We start from the raw sequence: 20,954 nt of genomic DNA, 5'->3' as shown, positions 1-20,954 counted from the left end.
GTATACTAATCGATAATAATTGGGCGGCATTTCCTGCAAACATCGTGGCAACTCGTAACTTAGTAGCAATACACAAAATTATATCCTTTAATTCGTATGTGAAAAAGTTTGACAAACAAGTTAAAAGTCTGGAAGATCAAGAAGAGAAACATTAAATTCGATATGGCCGATGCACGAATTGTTTTATCATCATCAAGCGATGATAACGAAGAAGATTATTTAGATGATGTGAGGTAGTTAAATCATTCATTTAAAGACTAGGCCTACTAGGCCTGGGCCCTAGGCCTAGGCCTAAATATAGGCCTAGGCCTAGTAGTATTAGTAAGACTAGAGAGAGAGCCTGTACTACTCTAGAACGATAGCCTATCTAGCTAGGGTAGGCCTGGAAGGGCCTACATATTTCACTTCACAGTTATTTTTTCTGAAGATAAATCATCACCAATATTTAATAAATAACTATTTAATGATTAAATTGGCTAATATTAATAATTAATAATTATATTCTTCTCAATTGCATTAAAAAACCATTAAATAAAATAGGCCATCAATTGCGGACCAGCAAAAGGTTGGATTTTTTCGTCAGGATCGAGCAACACAAACATCAGATTCTGAAATCGTTGCACTTAAAGAAATGACGTCAGTGATTCAACAACTGGTCGAAGTAAGACATTTTCCTCTCATGCTGAACTCTTTTCAGAGCTTTTTCATTTCCTGTACTACAGTATATAGTTGATTATAATAATGCTAGATATAAATATGTTTTATAATTATCTCACCTGTCATGTACGGAGTCATATGATATAACTTTGTTGTTTGTTTTATCCAGGATGCAGGATCGTTGAAGAGAGACCTGAATTTAACCAAGCATGTGATGCAAGCTGATTATGAGAGCAGACTTCAAGAAAAGACACTAGAGTTATATTGTAGAGTCAATGACCGAGTAACTGAACTGGAGAAAAATCAAGATGAGGTAAATTAGTGGTTAACGTTCTCTTGCCTTTCAATCCCAAGGTCCGGGGTTCAATCTTGACCTACAGTAGAACCAGGGTTGTAACTCACAACTCTTTCAACTCCACTCCCTAAGCCTCAAATGAGACTTAGTTTATAAGAACAATAAATTATAATATAGTTTATCCATCCTGAAAATGGCGATGTTTTGCTTTTGTATGAGCTGGCACAAAAGAGCAGTAGAAATGGTTGGTGACAGCTTATAATAAATAATTTTTGTGAATATTTTATTTATTTGTTTATTATTGCTAATTATGTTGATGGACCTATGTTTTTGTTTACATGTTTGTTTATGGAAATAAAATAAAACTAAACTTATTTAATTAACATTAAATGTATTTTTCTTTGAAACAGAGACTGGCAATTATTCGAAGAAGTTTCAAGCAACAACTTCTAAATGCTATCGTTAAAATTAACAATGAGTGGAAGGTACAGTATTATATTAATTTTTACCAAGACAATAAAATAAGTCTATTTTAGATTTCCATAAACATAATCAAATAGTATAATCATGAAAAAATAAGTTAGGACTAATTTATTCTCCCTGCACGTCACATTCACACCATGGAATCTGCCATGATGTGGATGAATTTAATTTTAATTAAAAATACTGTTTCATTTAGTGTTTCACATATCTTAATAAAAAAGCACTTAAAGTTAGCATATCTTACTTGACAAGTTGTGTTATGTGTGGAGATTCAAGGCACAATCTTTACAATGCAGTGAAGAAATACAACATTCTTGCAATAAAATCCAATTGAATAATAGTATATTTTAAAACTTAGTTCTTCTTTTGTTGATCTGTAAGGTATAGTAGTATTATGCCTGCAGGTGTCTTCTCCAGTCAATGGGAACCGGAATTTCGCTGTAGTAAATACATTTGTTATTTTATTTAGAAACACTATGGATTAAAAATGGAGCAGGCTGCCAGCAGTCAGGTGTCAAAGGCCAATAAGATCGAAGAGGAATACAAACAATTACAGTATCAAATAATCCAACAGGAAGGAGTGATTGACATGCTGAAGATGCAGCTCCAACAAGCTTCTGAGGTAAGGCTCCACCTGTGTAGAGATGATCTGATGGTCAGAAGAGTAATGCAGAGGCCTGAGGCCCTGGTTTAGGAACCCTAAGTGGATCTCCAACGCTGGAGGCCTAGCACATTTTTAACCTTTTTCAACATATTTTATTGCCTGTTTTTTTCCTCCGGGCATTACTCAGGGGCCCCTATAAGCTTCCGGGCCCCTGGGTTTAGCCAGTGAGCGCTCATAGCTGTTATGCCACTGCTGATGGTATCAGGTGTTTCAATTTTAGCTCTTCAATGTTTCAATTTTAGAGATTAGATATTTGATATGTTTAATTCATGTGTGTTGTAATGGTTGTCATTGTAGGATTCTCAGAGACCAGAGGTCGTGACTCCTGCTGCTGTTTACGAGGTTGAAGGTCTGAAAGAAGATAACGCAAAACTCCGCAAAAAAATACTGAATCTTGAAAATGCTCTTGATACCAAAGATGAAAACTCAGATGAACAAAGTAATTTTCTTTAGTATTCAGAATTCTGTATGTTGTTATAGTTGTTTGTTCTGCCATAAGGTAGTATAAAATATTTCTGTTATTTTTAATCAGATAAAGAGATTGATAATCTATCGAGGGCATTGGAAAAAGAACGAGTAAAAGTGGAACAGTTATCTGCGGAGTTGGAACAAGCAAAGTCTTCCGCAAATGCTGAGTTATCATATCTAAAAAAAAATGTAAGAATCTATGTTAGCCTCAGGCTTGTTTTACTTGTGTCCGGCAGAACCAAAATGCCAAGTTCTGGGATAGAGGCATAGCCTATAAGCTTATAGCTCTCTGATGGAAAGGTTACGTCACACTGATCTCACTTATTATCTCTGAAACCCCTTTCAAAGAGCTGAAATACTTTAAAATATTTTAAACACAATAGATATAAAAATCTGTCAGATGTATAAATAACATACAACGCATCTGGCAAAAGCCTGTTCTCTGCAGTCTGTGGTTCTCTGCATTTTCTGTGATATCAATCTCATGCCTGTTTGATCTATTATTTTACTAGGCAGAAAAACAGAGGCAAAATTTAGAGAAAGAACTTCAAGAAAAGATGCAATCTGGACGAGATGAGGTATGCATTAAGAAAACATTAACAATCAATAATAAAGATAATGTAATAAAGAAGATGTAAAGAATGTTAACAATAACAATGTTAACAATAATAATGTCAATCAATTATAATGTTAACATAAGGATAACGTAATCTGTATCCGTAACATACAAACACCATCTCTGGTTATTGCGTACGTTGGTTAGAGTCATATGCAAAAATATTAATTTATAGCAAAGTGTGCTTTTGAGAAATTACTTTCGATGTCAATAGTGTTCAGTTGGTCTTTAAAAGTGGCAATATTTGGTGCAGTTCTAATGTTCCGGTCTTACTGGTTCCATTCAGGAATTTTAGCAAAAGAATAACAATGTTAGCAATAAAAATGTAAAGAATTTTATCAATAACATTTTTAACAATTGATAATAATGTAAAGAATATAACACAATGGTAATAACATTTTATTTCAGAAGAAACATTATATCCTTTATTAAAGATGTATTGTCCCTTGAAACACAAAAAATGAAGGTCAACATATTCTAAATTTAAATTGGCCATATCAAAGGAATATTAAAGTTATTCACTTTAAGTCGAAAATTCGAGCCAAAAACAAGTTTACGTAATTAACAGGTAAATTAATTTTATTACATTTCTTGTGGAAAATCGTCGCTAGCAAACGTAAACAAAGATTTCAATCCATGAGTATTCATTATGCGCAATGCTAATTAGGATTGTTTACAGCACGCCACGGTTGAGAAGGTGTTTTCACACAGATCGCGAGGAAGTTTTATGATTATGCATACAGAGTAGCCAAACAAGCACGTTGCATTATGAGATATGTTTTGATCCAAAAAACGTATTTCAGTTAAATGATTTTTTTTTTCGACAAATTTTTAGTGAAAGTTAATAGCTATTATGATACTTCAAAATGACACTTTTTTTTTAAATCTTTTTTTTTTTTGGAATTAGTCAAAGGGACAATACATCTTTAATATTGTAATGCAGGTTTATTTTTCTTGTAAACTGTATTATTTTGTAAACCGACAGCTATTACAATTGGCACGGAAACATGCGAACGAACAACAGAAATTGGAAGAAGAAAAGAACAGGCTCAAATCGGCCCACAGAAAAACATCGGAAATACTTATCCAAAAGGTATCTTGTTTAGCTTGCCTAAAGATTATTTTTTTATTGGGTGACCTCTTTAATGTTCTCCCAGAGGGCCCAATAGAATCATGACCAGCACACCGGGAGACTAGATGATCCTCTACTTTTTCTAAATGGTGTGCACGTGAGATGTATGTTCCTGGATCCGAAGGAAATGAGAGTATCTTGCCGAAGGACACAGACAGGTCTGAACCAAAGCCTCTGTCAACCTAGTCCCAATCCATTACCATTAAAGGACACAGACAGGTCTGAACCAAAGCCCCCGTCAACCTAGTCCTAATCCATTACCATTAAGAGAGTGAAAATGAATTGTATCATTTTCTTATAGGAAGTAGAACAGACAAAAAGTACACAAGAATCCACGGATGAAATTAGCAAACTTAAAAGATTGAAAAAATTTCATGAGAATGAAATTGGACGGTAATAATATTGATTGATTCATAATATTTTCTAGTAACTTATGAATGATATCATTATATAGATGACAAATTTCGTTTTTGTAAAAGCACAAGTTAACGGAGTACTTACTCGAACGTTTCGATCTCTATCAGAGATCCTTCTCAACTGACTGCGGAGTGTTAATGCAGCTTGGTCATTCTTGACGTCATCTGTTGATGACGTTGTACGCCTCCGGTTGTAGGTTGGAGGTTGTGCGGGGCTCGGCCAGGTGATGTGTCTATCAAATCATTGTACAAATGCGAGAGTTCGTGGGCTCCAGTGTCCCGGTTCATGGTCTTCTCTTTATTTCTCCTTATATGTAATGATTCTCTAATCTGTCTGTCTTTGCGTTTAGGCTCTTTGGTTAAGATGGTAGCCTCCCAGTTCGGTACATGATTGTGTTTTATGACATGTTCTGTAATGGCAGATTTGTGTATGATCGAAGATGTGGATGTTCTGGAGGCCCTAGTCATTACTCCCCCCGTGTTTGTTGTAACATCTTTTTTGTGATCATTAATTCGTGTTTGTAATGCCCTCCCTGTTTCCCCAATGTAAACTTGTGGACAGTTGCAACCTCCAACCTACAACCGGAGGCGTACAACGTCATCAACAGATGACGTCAAGAATGACCAAGCTGCATTAACACTCCGCAGTCAGTTGAGAAGGATCTCTGATAGAGATCGAAACGTTCGAGTAAGTACTCCGTTAACTTGTGCTTTTACAAAAACGAAATTTGTCATCTATACAAAATCGAAGCTAAATGAAATTCTTTCAAGATATCATTATAGATAATAATTCAATAATTATCACCCAGGAAGCGGAACGCAACAAAATACCTAGCCATTAGATAAAATTGACAGGTAATGTAATTAGTAATGAAAATGTTTAATGGTGAAAGCATGGTGAATCAACACAAGTAAATAGGTACAAAAGAAATGAAATAGTGTTTGTTGTATATGGAGCTGGGGTCCCGTTAGCCATTTGAAATCAGCATTGCTGACTCTTATGGCAGCCCCTGCATCTAGTATCTGGCTCAGACGTATTGGCTCATGCCTTTCCTCTGGTCAAGGTGGACACTGGACGAGAGAAGCCCTTGATCAATGTTAGGACCAATCAAGGTGCTTTAAACTATTATTATTACTATTACTGGCATAAAGCGGATTTTATTTTTTTACAGGCTACAGCGAGAACTATCAAGGTCTATTAAAAGCTGGGAGAAAAAATTTACAATTTTACAGAAAAGGTTTGTAAGGTTTAAAGGTCTGTCTACACTATCAAACTACTTTGATAACAAAAATATAGTAGTGATATGCCCAAATATGGTAGTGATATGCCCAAATATGGTAGTGATATGACATCATCATGTCCATATATGGGCTTGTTCAGTTTGATGAAGACGAGGCTTAACTTAATAACGATGATTGGTCAAACAATTAACAATTAACACTGTTACTTCTGTAAATCAATACTTTGAATTTAGTAATAATAAAAACAACAAATAATAATTATCTCCCTCTATGTAGACCTTTCAGATATAAAAGGCCAGGTACATGGAATCAACACATTTCTATTGATCATACATTCCAATAATAACCAAGCTATTTTTCATTATTAAAAAAAAAAAATTATCTAGAAACATATTTTTTTACAGAAATGTTATAGATAGGTTTTTTTTTTTAATTATGAAAAATAAACGGTGTGACCAAATAAATATAGGTATCCCAATGAAAGCGCACAGAGGGGTATCACTTTTGAAATATTGACGAAATTCGAAAAAGTAGTATGACTTTGATGTTAAATAAATCGTATTCAATCTTAATTAATACTTACAAAATTTATATTGTTTGAAAGTACTTGTTTTAATCTATGTATAAGTGTGTTTATAATTAAAATTAATGAATTAGTTGCCGAGAAAATGCGATTTTAAAACGGTTCTAAAATCCCGTCGAGCCGATTTCCGCGCGTTGAAAACCTCATCGGAAAATCCCCATCAGTTTTCAAAACACGATCGCACGATTACCATTGGAGCTAGCGGATTAATTTTTGTTGTATGTTATCAGGCTTTAAATAAGCTTTAATTTGATACGAAAATCGTCTTCTATAAATAGGTTTTTCGTAACGAAAAGTCAATTTTTGTGACAAAAATCCAATTTTGATTCACCGTTTATGGAAAAATATTATGGATTTTGGTATTAAATTATAGCTAAATCTACATTGAAATCGATAAAACATAGTTTACAAACGTATTGTGCATGGTAATTGAGCGAACTACATTTTAAAATGGTGCATGAGGCGTAAATCCCGTTCAAAATTTTAAAGATCCAACCATTATAATCCGGTGAATATTGTAGTGAGTAAAATATTGTACTCTAAAATACGCGCGTGTTTGTTGTGGCGTTTTCCGTTAAATACATTAATGCACCCTATCAGCGAATGGTACGTTCCATATTTTGAACACGTTGTTTAGTTTTCCTCGCTCGAGTTCGACCGGCTCGACGCGAGATGTGTGACAGCAGCGATGTCGGAGATTGACATGTCCTTTTCCGTCGTAGAATATCTGGTTTTACACATTAATTTAACAACTTAAAATTGATGTAATGTGCGGAAGATTTATTATGCAAGTATACAATGCAAATGCGTTAGGTTAAAATGTACCGAGGAAATTTATTAACCTAATTTACCAACGTTACATTTGACTCTGTATACGGCGGCCGAAAGTCATTAACTGCGACCGAAATACTTTAACGGAGCGACTACTGATCGCGAGTAAGCCGTGACTTGGCCTAAACTTTAGCTCCGTATTTCAATTTAATAACGTAATAATACGAAAAGAAAACAATTTTTATAATGTTATATATACTATTCAGGTAAACAATTAATTGTTTTAATTAACATTGATTATTTTAAATGAGTTTATTTTGACCCATATTGTGCGTTTGCCAAAGAGCATATCTTACTTAGCAGCCCGGCTTAGATTTGGTGTCATAATCATATGGGCCTAAAATCTTGTTTTACGTATTCAAAAGTTATATATAATAGTATTTATGATTGAAATTATAAATATAAAGTATATTAAAATATTCTAATAATTGTACTTACCGAAAATTAGTGTAAAAGAAAGGAAACAGTACACACCGTTTTTAACATACTTTTTCATTTTTTCTTTTTATAATTTTAAATTTCACCATTAAAAAATTTTTTTTTTTTCATATACACATCTAAAATATATTTATTAATGAAATATACACTACATTCTAACAAGTACAAAAAAAATTAAATGAATTAGTACAGTAGTTCAAAAGTTACAGATCATTGAAAAATTGCAGTTTTTTCATTTTTTAGGGAATTCCAGCAAAAATGGGCGTTAAATGCTTTCCTACCACTTTGCGGACCAATAATTTAAAAAATAGGTTTCGTTGAGGCTCCAAAAAAAATAGAGTTGTACAACTCTGTGATATCTATAGGTTTAACAAAATTCAAAACTTTTAACTAATTATTGTAAAAGTTATAACCTTTTAAAAATGCTTCCAATTTCAACTGCAAAAAACACCATTTTTAGGCAAAAAATCGTATATTTTTTTACCACTTTAAATAACCATAACTTTAGAACGGGTAATCGGATTTCAATCATTTAAATCGCAAAATGCTAATTACATTAAGTTCTTTATGGTTAACTGAAAGAAAATGTAAAAAAATTAATCTGAATTTTTTCATTGGGATACCTAATAAATATCAGATGAATATGTAGGTAATAATATAATAATTAGCGATTTTAGTGTTTTTATTCAACTTCATGTTTTTATTTCAGTAGTAACATTATATATGCAGTCATATTAGATATTAAAGTTGCACAATTACGTCTTTTATTATAATGCCCTACATGTCAGTGTTGTAACGGCTATGAGCGCTCACTGGCTGAACCCCGGAGCTTATGGGGCCCAGTGCCCAGAGGAAAAATGACATTAAAATATGTCGAAAGGGGCTAAAAACGCCCAAGGCCTCCAGCGTTGGAGGGCCACTTAGGGTTCCTAAACCAGGGGGCCTCGGGCCTCTGTGTTTTATGTCACTGGTACCTATTTTAACCACATATCTTTTTTTTAATTCAGTATGTACGCTATTAAAGATGAGAGCTATCTGAGGCAGACTCTCCAGAAGCAAGCAGCAACTCTTCACCATGCTTCAGTTCAATACTCGGTAATACTGTGCACTGTTTAATTCCAGAATAGGATTAGGGGTGTTGTCCAGGAAGGGAACAAGTAGAAATGTATCCAGGAGGAAGGGAGCAAAGGGGGTGTGTTCAGGAAGGGCACCAGGAGTGTGTGCCCCCAGGACGGGAGCAAGGGGTGTGTGTCCAAAAATAGAGCAAGGGGTGTGTGTCCAAAAATAGAGCAAGGGGTGTGTGTCCAAAAATAGAGCAAGGGGTGTGTGTCCAAAAATAGAGCAAGGGGTGTGTGTCCAAAAATAGAGCAAGGGGTGTGTGTCCAAAAATAGAGCAAGGGAAGGGAGCAAAGCCAGGGTGAATCTAAAAAAAGGGCTCAAGGAGTGTGTGCCCCAGGATGGGAGCAAGGGGGAGTGTATCCAGGAAGGGAGCAAGGGGGAGTGTATCCAGGAAGGGAGCAAGGGGGAGTGTATCCAGGAAGGGAGCAAGGGGGAGTGTATCCAGGAAGGGAGCAAGGGGGAGTGTATCCAGGAAGGGAGCAAGGGGGAGTGTATCCAGGAAGGGAGCAAGGGGGAGTGTATCCAGGATGGGAGCAAGGGGGAGTGTATCCAGGAAGGGAGCAAGGGGGAGTGTATCCAGGAAGGGAGCAAGGGGGAGTGTATCCAGGAAGGGAGCAAGGGGGAGTGTATCCAGGATGGGAGCAAGGGGGAGTGTATCCAGGAAGGGAGCAAGGGGGAGTGTATCCAGGAAGGGAGCAAGGGGGAGTGTATCCAGGATGGGAGCAAGGGGGAGTGTATCCAGGAAGGGAGCAAGGGGGAGTGTATCCAGGATGGGAGCAAGGGGGAGTGTATCCAGGAAGGGAGCAAGGGGGAGTGTATCCAGGATGGGAGCAAGGGGGAGTGTATCCAGGAAGGGAGCAAGGGGGAGTGTATCCAGGATGGGAGCAAGGGGGAGTGTATCCAGGAAGGGAGCAAGGGGGAGTGTATCCAGGATGGGAGCAAGGGGGAGTGTATCCAGGAAGGGAGCAAGGGGGAGTGTATCCAGGATGGGAGCAAGGGGGAGTGTATCCAGGAAGGGAGCAAGGGGGAGTGTATCCAGGATGGGAGCAAGGGGGAGTGTATCCAGGAAGGGAGCAAGGGGGAGTGTATCCAGGAAGGGAGCAAGGGGGAGTGTATCCAGGATGGGAGCAAGGGGGAGTGTATCCAGGAAGGGAGCAAGGGGGAGTGTATCCAGGAAGGGAGCAAGGGGGAGTGTATCCAGGAAGGGAGCAAGGGGGAGTGTATCCAGGATGGGAGCAAGGGGGAGTGTATCCAGGAAGGGAGCAAGGGGGAGTGTATCCAGGAAGGGAGCAAGGGGGAGTGTATCCAGGATGGGAGCAAGGGGGAGTGTATCCAGGAAGGGAGCAAGGGGGAGTGTATCCAGGAAGGGAGCAAGGGGGAGTGTATCCAGGAAGGGAGCAAGGGGGAGTGTATCCAGGAAGGGAGCAAGGGGGAGTGTATCCAGGAAGGGAGCAAGGGGGAGTGTATCCAGGAAGGGAGCAAGGGGGAGTGTATCCAGGATGGGAGCAAGGGGGAGTGTATCCAGGAAGGGAGCAAGCCAGGGAGCAAAGCCAGGGTGAATCCAAAAAGGACAAAAGGGGTGTGTTCCCAGGATGGGAGCAAGGGGGAGTGTATCCAGGAAGGGAGCAAGGGGGATTGTATCCAGGATGGGAGCAAGGGGGAGTGTATCCAGGAAGGGAGCAAGCCAGGGAGCAAAGCCAGGGTGAATCCAAAAAGGACAAAAGGGGTGTGTTCCCAGGATGGGAGCAAGGGGGATTGTATCCAAGAAGGGAGCAAGGGGGTGTGTCCAGGAAGGGATCAAAGCCAGGGTGAATCCAAAAAGGGCAAAAGGGGTGTGTTCCCAGGATGGGAGCAAGGGGGAGTGTATCCAGGAAGGGAGCAAGCCAGGGAGCAAAGCCAGGGTGAATCCAAAAAGGACAAAAGGGGTGTGTTCCCAGGATGGGAGCAAGGGGGATTGTATCCAAGAAGGGAGCAAGGGGGTGTGTCCAGGAAGGGATCAAAGCCAGGGAGCAAAGCCAGGGTGAATCCAAAAAGGACAAAAGGGGTGTGTTCCCAGGATGGGAGCAAGGGGGATTGTATCCAAGAAGGGAGCAAGGGGGTGTGTCCAGGAAGGGATCAAAGCCAGGGTGAATCCAAAAAGGGCAAAAGGGGTGTGTTCCCAGGATGGGAGCAAGGGGGCAAGGGGGTGTGTCCAGAAAGGGAGCAAAGCCAGAGTGAATCTAGAATTTGAGGAAAGCCAGAGTGAAGAGTAGAAAGGGTGTGTGTCCGGTCCAGGAAGGGAAAAGTGGGAAACAATCTTATCTCACTTGTAATGATACAAGGAAACTATCCACATCCGGATAGTGTAATTCTTCTTGTTTTGCATTTTACCAAGAAAAAGATTCAAAAAGAAGATTCACTACTCTATCACAGGATGTGAATAGTTTCCTTGTATCATTATATTATTTCCATTATGTGAATTAAACGATAAACTCACTTTTTACGAATAACCTACTTTTTACAAGTGAGATAAAATTGTTTCCCACTTTTAATCCACATAATGGAAATAATATAATGATACAAGGAAACTATCCACATCCTGTGATAGAGTAAGTGAATCTTCTTCTTGTTTTATATTTTTACCAGTATTTACTTTTTTATTTGATATAAAAACTAAGTTTTTGTCTATCTTTTTAAAATATAGTCTGACACACACATGGGTATTGTCCCAGCCCCACAGCTTCCACCAAACAGCCCCATGAAAGCCCCATCATACCCCCTGGTAAGTATTACATATTGTAATGAAACATTTGAATAAAAAGAATGAATACACCCTTTTTAATGCAAGAAAGTCCCTACTAATTTTATACAATCTTTTTTTTTTTGCAAAAATATAAATAACTAATACCATAAAAGTATTAACCACCAGAAATGATTAATGCGTAGTGTCCGACACATTACTGTATATAACCATAGGAAGTCATTTTTATCAGCAATTACAATACAATAATATTATTAGGCCCACGTACCATAAAACAGCAAATTTTAACAAGTCATTTTAGTCACTTGCAACGTATTATAGGCCTAGTATAATTTTGAATTTAATTCTAACATCTTTTTTTTGTACTAGCCAGGAATTGGTCGACACGGTGGTAATGTTGTAAGAGACACTACGACTCCATTCACGATGTCGCCCCCGCCTAATAGAGGTGTTGACTTCTTTTCAACTGGAGGTATGAACTAAATCAGTATTATGCATCCACCCACCCCTCCCCCAGCTGACCATAACCCACCCCTCCCTCAAAGTGAATGCATTGATCTGTATCAAGAATACTGTATTGTCTCATTTGTAAACACAATTATGTTACAACTGGTTTATAATCTTACCATATAAAAAAAGTAGTACGTAGTTGATAATTATAAAAAAGAAATTTAAATAATTTTCAAATTGTGTGTCCAAATCTGTTCCAATACCGATTCCAATATTCCGAATTGACTCTCCTTTAAGCTTGGTTCCCACTAGAACGCAACACAAGGACGTAGATGCAACGCAAGCGAGTTGACCAATCACACACGACTGTTCGAATCCATCGCTTGAGATTGCTCAAATCTCTTTACGTTGCATCACGTCCTTGCTATAGATTCTATACATTCATTCTACCATGCCAAGCTTATATATGTTTAAGGTGAAGTTTACATTAACTTATTATTAATGATAAGCCTAACGTATGTAATTTGTTTGAAATAGAATCGCAGATTGTCGAACCAGACGAGGAAACAGAAATTGATGAAATGGGCATTTTGCCGTTACCCACGCCCCCGCCTCAAAAGTAAGTAGGCCTACATACAAGTTCCGACACACAAAAGTGTCTAGTAGATATTTATGATGTATAATTATCAGCGTAAATTGGATTACTGAACTTTTTTATTTACTATGTTGTTTTAATCATTTTAATAAAATTAAAAAATTAAAAAATTGGTTAATGTGTCACTCTTTGCCGAGAGAGCCACTTGACAGTGTTTATTTACGCTTTTGGTGATCTGTCGTCATTTTTTAGAAGGAGAAGAGAAATCTCTCTTTTTTGGTGGTATATATCACATTTGTTTGTTTTCCTGCAATCTAATTTGTTAATCTGTACTGCTGTATATTAAGATGTAACCACATTAAAAAAAACTGTACGTACGTGCGTCTGTGGTTTTAGATTAAGAGTTGAGATAGTGAGTGAGTGTAAGTTGTTTTCGTCTGACCTATTCATAGATCTTTCTAAGGCATTCGATACCATTGATCACACTATTTTACTTTCAAAACTCTTTAACTATGGTATCCGTGGCATTACTCTTGACCTTTTTAAAGATTATCTCTCCAATCGACTTCAATGCACCTATATCAACAATGTTTCTTCCTATTTTAAATCTATTGTTTGTGGTGTTCCTCAAGGGTCTCTATTAGGCCCTCTTCTTTTTTTTATTGTATATCAATGATTAATGCATCTGACATCCTTTCTTTTTATCTTTATGCTGATGACACAACCATTTTTTATTCACACACTAATTTTGCTTTCATTTTCAATACTTTTAATAGGGAATTGAAGAACGTGAACGATTATTTCAATGCAAACAAACTTTCAATAAATATTAACAAATGCCATTTTATGCTTTTTGGTTTTCGACACCAAGATTTGATTAACGACACTCATAATGTTTACCTTGCTGCCCACAAAATTCCTCTTAAGCATACTAAATTTCTTGGAGTAGAAATAGACGAAGAACTAAACTTCAAACATCACATTAAAGAAATCGAAACTAAAATTTCGAAAAATATTGGAATTTTATATCGTCTGTCATTTTACTTGCCCAAAGAAGTCCTTCGCATGATTTATTGTTCACTTGTTTTACCTTTTATTTCTTACTGTAATATTGTCTGGGCAAACAACTATGTTTGAAACCTCAACAAAATTGTTATTCTCCAAAAAAAAGCTATTCGCCTCATCTCTGGTGCGTCATGCCTAGATCACACTAGTGAGCTTTTCTCTGACCTTAAATTATTAACTGTCCAAAACATCAATATCCTCCAACAATGCACCTTCGTCTATGAACATGTCAACTGTCTACTTCCGACCAAACTTTCTTGCAGCTTTATGAAAAATAATAGCATTCATACCCATAAAACTAGATCCTCCTGTAATCTCCACCCTCCCCTTACCAAATTAACATTAATGCAACATAATATCCGTTATAGTGGCACCAAATTATTTAATGATCTCCCCGACGAAATTAAATTGGCACCTTCAAAAAATACATTTTCTTTTAAACTTAAAAAAATTCTACTCCATAAATAACTAATAATAATAAAACAACAAGTTTATTCTGGGTTTTCTGTGCTTCCATAGTATTTTATTATTATTAATTTGTCGTTGTCTTGCTTTACATGTTTGTTTGTCTTGTTTTGTTTCTGTTTGTTTAAACTCCAATATGATTACAATTTCTTAACTGGCTACCTGCCACAAGTTTTTTCTCGATATGAGGCCTTTTATATTCAAATTTTTTAAAGAAAAAGCACACATATCATAAAAAATAATGTATCCATGTACTTCATTTTTTGAACAGAATTTTGTGATATGATGTCATCGTAAGCCAATCAAATTTGAGCTTTCCCGCGATCGGCTTTGCTCACGTTTGAATGATTTTGGATTCTGGTTGATTTGATTTGATTGGTGGATGCGAATCACCCGCAACAGCGGAATGTTTTCCCTCGCGCATAACGTGTACCATGAAGTCTCTACACATTTAGAGCAATAAATTTGTTAGAATTCCGTTAAGTAAACAACTTTATATATTTTATAAACATTTAATAACATGTTTTATTGATATTTCCAATGGTTATATATAAAATAAATTACTAAAAAACGTAATTATATGTAATTATTTTAACCAAAAATGGCGTACTAGTTAATAGAATTGTCGACTGAGGCTGCAAATTGTTTTACTTCTTTCGTGGCTAAAAACGATCATTTTCGGCGATGTTTTAGACCCTATATTTCGAAAACTACAAGTCAGATTTCCGTAATTCTTTCTTTATTGTAATATTAATACAACATACTAACAGATAATGTTTAATTTTGCATCGTTATCCCTATAAGACAACATGACTATGCAATCCTAGAACATATATTGATCAGGTGTATGTACAGGTAATTTGGCGGCAAATTGGCAATTTCCTGGCCCCCAGACTTCAAAATCCTGGATACACCACTGTGTGTTTTGATGTTCAAATCTCTTCACTAAAATTCGTATTTCAGTGTGATTTGCCGTTTTGAATTTGTTCTAAAATAAAGTGATTAATTAACCAATTACGCATCTCGTACCGTTTATTAATGCTTTGTTCCCACACGAGACGCAACACAAGGACGTAACGCAACGCAAGTGAATTGACCAATCACAAGCGATGACTTATTCGCTTGTGATTGCTAACTGTCTATAACTTCGCTTGTCATTGGTTAAAACGCTTGCGTTGCGTTTACGTCCTTGCGTTACGTTCTAGTGGGAACCAAGCTTTAACCAATTACAAGCGATTAATTATTCGAAATGTCGCTTGTCATTGGTCAAAACGCTTGCGTTACGTTTACGTCCTAGAGGGAACCAAGCTTTAAAATGAACGACAGTTTAAGTACGTTCAGCTTTTTTTTGTAAAAATGTAAAAATACACCCGTGTCTGTTGACGTATGTAGTGTGTATTTATTTATTTTTTATTTTTTTTGTAAGTGAAACAATAGATGATTCAGTTCTTTTGAAAGTTAAGTTACAAATAATATTAAAAATATCCTGTATTTATGATTTATATAGCGCCTAATGTTGTGAACATCTAAGCACTGTACATAATACGATAAAAGGAATACCAACAATGCCCAAAAATAAACCCAGACCGAAGTAAGGAGATACGCCTTCGTCGCTTATACTAGATCTAAAGTCGGTCATCCCGGATCTAAAACAATCTAGGTGGCATGGTAAAGGAGAAAAAAAGAGGGGTTAATATGTTTTATTTAAAAAGTATGTCTTAAGAGAGCCACCGACTGTGCATCTTTAATGCAGTTTGGAAGAGAATCCCAAAAATATATGAAATAGTCAATAAAATAGTAAAATGTATTAGTCGCTTTCTAGATGCTTTAATTGTATAGAATGTGTTTTTGTTTATTTCTGTGCACCGTTCTGGGTTTATCAACTAGCATAGGTGTTATAGCACCGTTCTGGGTTTATCAACTAGCATAGGTGTTATAGCACCGTTCTGGGTTTATCAACTAGCATAGGTGTTATAGCACCGTTCTGGGTTTATCAACTAGCATAGGTGTTATAGCACCGTTCTGGGTTTATCAACTAGCATAGGTGTTATAGCACCGTTCTGGGTTTATCAACTAGCATAGGTGTTATAGCACCGTTCTGGGTTTATCAACTAGCATAGGTGTTATAGCACCGTTCTGGGTTTATCAACTAGCATAGGTGTTTAGCACCGTTCTGGGTTTATCAACTAGCATAGGTGTTATAGCACCGTTCTGGGTTTATCAACTAGCATAGGTGTTTAGCACGTGTTTGGTCTTTTCTTGCCTTTTATATTTCGTTTTGACTTTTTCTTTGTATTGTATATGGCAACAATTGAATCAATAAAATAATTAAATAAATAAATAAGATTTCCTGGAGGTCTACACAAATAATATACATGACCCTGTATTGTTTTTTATTATTGATTTAATAATTATATAAACTTGTATCATTATTTCGTTGTAGATGGCCTACTGACAATGGATCATCATCACATCAACAAGAGGTCGCCTAGTTTTCAACCAACTGAAATACATGTGGACATAACTATTTTTAAAGTGGCCTATGTTCATTTTTATGGAAAATAATCGTTTTGTTGATAATTATAATATTGAAAAGAATCAATTTGAATGAACTGACACTTTGTCCAATCAATTGTATATATAACATTATAGTGCATATTAAACTGATTTTGTAAAAAGAAAAGAAGTTTACATTTTTTACTTGCTGTTGTTCCGTTTAAAGCGTGGTTCCCACTAGCGACGCAACGTAACGCTACCTACAGCGTGGTTCCCACTAGCGACGCAACACAAGGACGTAACGCAACGCAAGTGAATTGACCAATCACAAGCGATGACTTATTCGCTTGTGATTGCTAACTGTCTATAACTTCGCTTGTCATTGGTTAAAACGCTTGCGTTGCGTTTACGTCCTTGCGTTACGTTCTAGTGGGAACCAAGCTTTATAATTATGTTTTTCCCCGCCTGCGTGAAATCAAACCTCGGTTCCCACTTGTGATTACGCAAAACAGTACTTTACGTCGATACTGCGCTGCGTTCTAGTGGGAACCACGCTTGAGTTTGAACTAAGTCGATAGTTGGGTCATGATTTTGAGGGCGAAAAGAGATATTATGCTACATAAACAGATATCATATAATATCAGGAAAGAAATAAACTCATCCGAAGACTCTTGGTTTAGGAACCCTAAGTGGCCCTCCAACGCTGTAGGTCGTTTTTAGCTTTTTCGACATATTACGATGCCTGTTTTTTCCCTATGAATTGACTCTGCTCAGGGGCCCTCATAAGCCCATGGGCTTAGCCAGTAAGCGCTCATAATCGTCACGCCAAGTTTAAATCAATCAAATAAATACAGAAACGGTCATAAGGTAAGATAATTTTCTGCTAAAAACAGGTAAAACATTAAGAATTTTTGGGGAAAAGTACCAAGTTGTTATCGACTCACCTATTCACACACAAAAACATATTCTCATGATGACTAAACTGGGTTAATCCATTAAGTATTATTATTGGTGACATAATCATCTACTTAATAAAGGAGACTAGGACGGTACTATGGGTATAGGAAAGAAAGTGGGTGGTATAGTCGGTGTCATTACATTTATAGTATATTATTATGTCATTGTTATTGTCGTCTTATACGATTTCAAAATAAAGAAATAACCGCAGTTGATTAAGGGGGAACGGAAATTGTTGGCCTATATTATTATTATTATTATTATTATTATTATTATTATTATTATGGTTAGTGTTATTATTATATATATTATTCCCTAATGACTATGGTATTTTTTAAATATTTGACCACATCACAACTTATACACACGTGTTCAAATGAGGCATAACTATTTTGCACGATATTCATGGATTTCGCCAATTTATTTATTGTATTTACGCCTACTTCTTTTTTAAAAATACTTGACCACATAATACCTATACACGTGTTCATTGCAACGTCATAATTATATCGCACGATACTTTTGTTAAATATAATAACCTCACATTTTAATTTCATTACATAATTACGGAATTACAAGTTTTTCTAAATCAGTCAGGAGGAAAATGGTCAAAGGTTTCTTACTATCTAGGAGTTTTATTAGTTAATCTATATTGTTTTGACAACTCTTGTAAAATGACCACAGTGCTGATTTTGCCATTTTTCCCATGAATAAAATATGAATGTTCAACCACAATCACAACAGAAAGAGAAAATGATGTCATATTAGGCTAATTATTGTATCTCTTAAAGTACTGTTGTATTTTTCTCCGTTTATGTTATGCCTACGAAATTAGCCTCATTGTATACTACACAAGGCATAATTAGGCCTACTTTTGTGCTACTTCTGTTTGTTAGTGTATCTGTAGTATGTGTCTAATTAGCAAGATTACGTCAAAACTACTCAACGGATTTGGCAACATTGTCACCATATATATAGACATAGTCCAGCGGAAGACTCATCGTTTTTAGAGGTACTCATTAATAGTTGGGCAATAAATAAATTTTATAAATTTCGAAGGGTGCGCATGTTTTACGATTTTATTATCAAATATTATTATGGTCTCATCTCTCTAATAAAGTTTTCTTTAGGCCCTGTACGTGAATTTGGACCTCGCTCAAAAATGTTTTCTGAAAACTGAGACTAGACAGTGTTTATACACTTAAATCAACGTTCCGCAAACTACGGTACAATTTGGGCCGGTAGCTTGATGAATAAAACCAAAAACGATATTTAAGCTACGTGAACGCCTTTATTTTAACATCTGGCCAAAAAATGTTCGTAAACATATCGAACCCAATTGATATTCGGATGTGAAAAATTGTGTCGTGTACATTATAAATAAATAAAAGGGCGGATTTTTAAGTGCCACTAATTTTCGATCGCAATGTGTAAAATCCTGCATTTTCTTTTAAGTGTAAATACGTCATCATAAGTCATGCTGAAACGACAATGCAAATTCGAATTGTTGTCTCAGCTCTGAGGCCTTCTCACGTGGCAGACCCCACCCTAATACACCCTTCACTATCAATACTTTCAAAAAGGTCAGACCAGATCTTAAAATAAGCGACTGTAAACATGTTTTGTCCTCCTCCCTGTTGATGTCAAGAAATTAATTGTGTCACGCAAGCGATGTTATTTTTTCATAAAACCACGAGCAACCTGTTAAATTTTGCATATTTTCTTATTAAACCAGGATCTAATAACCTGCAATACCTCACCTCAATGCATAATCCTCGTGCGTGGGATTATTTTTTAATTTTAAAAAGAAACGTTTAAATGTCATTAAGAAAAGTACAGATGTAATAAGCCTGTTTTCCTTTTGACGTTATTCGATGTTATCGTTAACAATAATCGGCGACCTTCTACGTAAACATTGAAATGTTATGTTGATTAAAGCGTGGTTCCCACTAGAGACGCAACGCAACGACGTATTGACGCAAAGTGCATGCTGTATTGCGTTATCACGATTATATATATAAACTTTATTTAGACACGAGACTGATGTGCAGTACAACTCGTTCAATCAATATTGATTGTTTTTTAGTGATACTGTATTACAAAAAAAAAATCAATACCATATAAATACGACAGAAACGAAAAAATTGAAATTGAAAAGAAACAAAATTACAGCAGAATCCCCTTCATCTGACACCTCTATTTAGGGTACACCATACCGGTACTTCCCGTGTAAACGGAAACCCTTATCGAAGTGTATAATTTATGGGGATTCTACTGTAATACATAATCAATCTTTTTGATTTCATTTACCTTAAAATAATAGTGATAAAACACACATTTTCCATAGTATTTAGCCATTTTAAAAGTTGGATGTTGAGAACCGACGACGCAACAATGCTGCACAAATCGTTTGATTTCACGCAGGCGGGGTGCAAACACATTTATTGGAAGGGCATTCAATTACGTTGCGTAGATTGCGTTACGTTGCGTCGCTAGTGGGAACCAAGCTTTACAGGAAAAGGTACTCGATCGCTATCGTTATCATTTCAACTTGATCGATTTCAAACGATCGTCGTTGAACTTTTAACGATTAACGATGATATCGTTGACTAACGTCGACAGGAAAATAGCCTACTACTGTATATAGAGGCACACAACCATCCATTCAGATGATGTCTAATCGAGGAAGCTCCGTGATTGGTCGGTAACCACGCGCAGTGATTTCCGACGTTTTCATTGGTCTATTCTTCTTGAGATTTTAGGTACTAAAGTTACATCCCATCGTAACAGATTTAGTATACTTATTAAATTGTATACACTCATTGGAGGTAGAATGCATATTTTGTTTATTTAGTTGATCAACTAGCATAGGTGTTATAGCACCGTTCTGGGTTGATCAACTAGCATAGGTGTTATAGCACCGTTCTGGGTTTATCAACTAGCATAGGTGTTATAGCACCGATCTGGGTTTATCAACTAGCATAGGTGTTATAGCACCGTTCTGGGTTTATCAACTAGCATAGGTGTTATAGCACCGTTCTGGGTTTATCAACTAGCATAGGTGTTTAGCACGTGTTTGGTCTTTTCTTGCCTTTTATATTTCGTTTGACTTTTTCTTTGTATTGTATATGGCAACAATTGAATAAATAAAATAATAAAATAAATAAATAAGATTTACTGGAGGCCTACACAAATAATATATACATGAACCTGTATTGTTTTTTATTATTGATTTAATAATT

The 20,954-nt window shown here is 36.4% G+C and overlaps 1 protein-coding gene across 1 annotated transcript; it reads left to right on the top strand.

Moving 5' to 3' along the window:
- The first annotated feature begins 79 nt into the window (after positions 1–79).
- LOC140057448 (uncharacterized) lies at positions 80–16,945 on the top strand. Its single transcript, XM_072103149.1, has 16 exons — positions 80–233; positions 541–661; positions 827–970; positions 1,363–1,437; positions 1,905–2,057; positions 2,397–2,538; positions 2,632–2,756; positions 3,080–3,145; positions 4,169–4,276; positions 4,617–4,708; positions 5,904–5,969; positions 8,833–8,920; positions 11,628–11,705; positions 12,054–12,156; positions 12,672–12,753; positions 16,703–16,945. The coding sequence occupies exons 1-16, from the start codon at positions 163–165 to the stop codon at positions 16,749–16,751; spliced, it is 1,563 nt and encodes a 520-aa protein (XP_071959250.1). The 5' UTR covers positions 80–162; the 3' UTR covers positions 16,752–16,945.
- Positions 16,946–20,954: the final 4,009 nt, after the last annotated feature.

Source organism: Antedon mediterranea, chromosome 1, assembly GCF_964355755.1.
Source record: "Antedon mediterranea chromosome 1, ecAntMedi1.1, whole genome shotgun sequence".
In the NCBI taxonomy this organism is placed as follows: Eukaryota; Metazoa; Echinodermata; class Crinoidea; order Comatulida; family Antedonidae; genus Antedon; species Antedon mediterranea.
The sequence above is the reverse complement of the archived record's forward strand: the minus strand, read 5'-3'. Positions and strand labels throughout refer to the sequence as shown.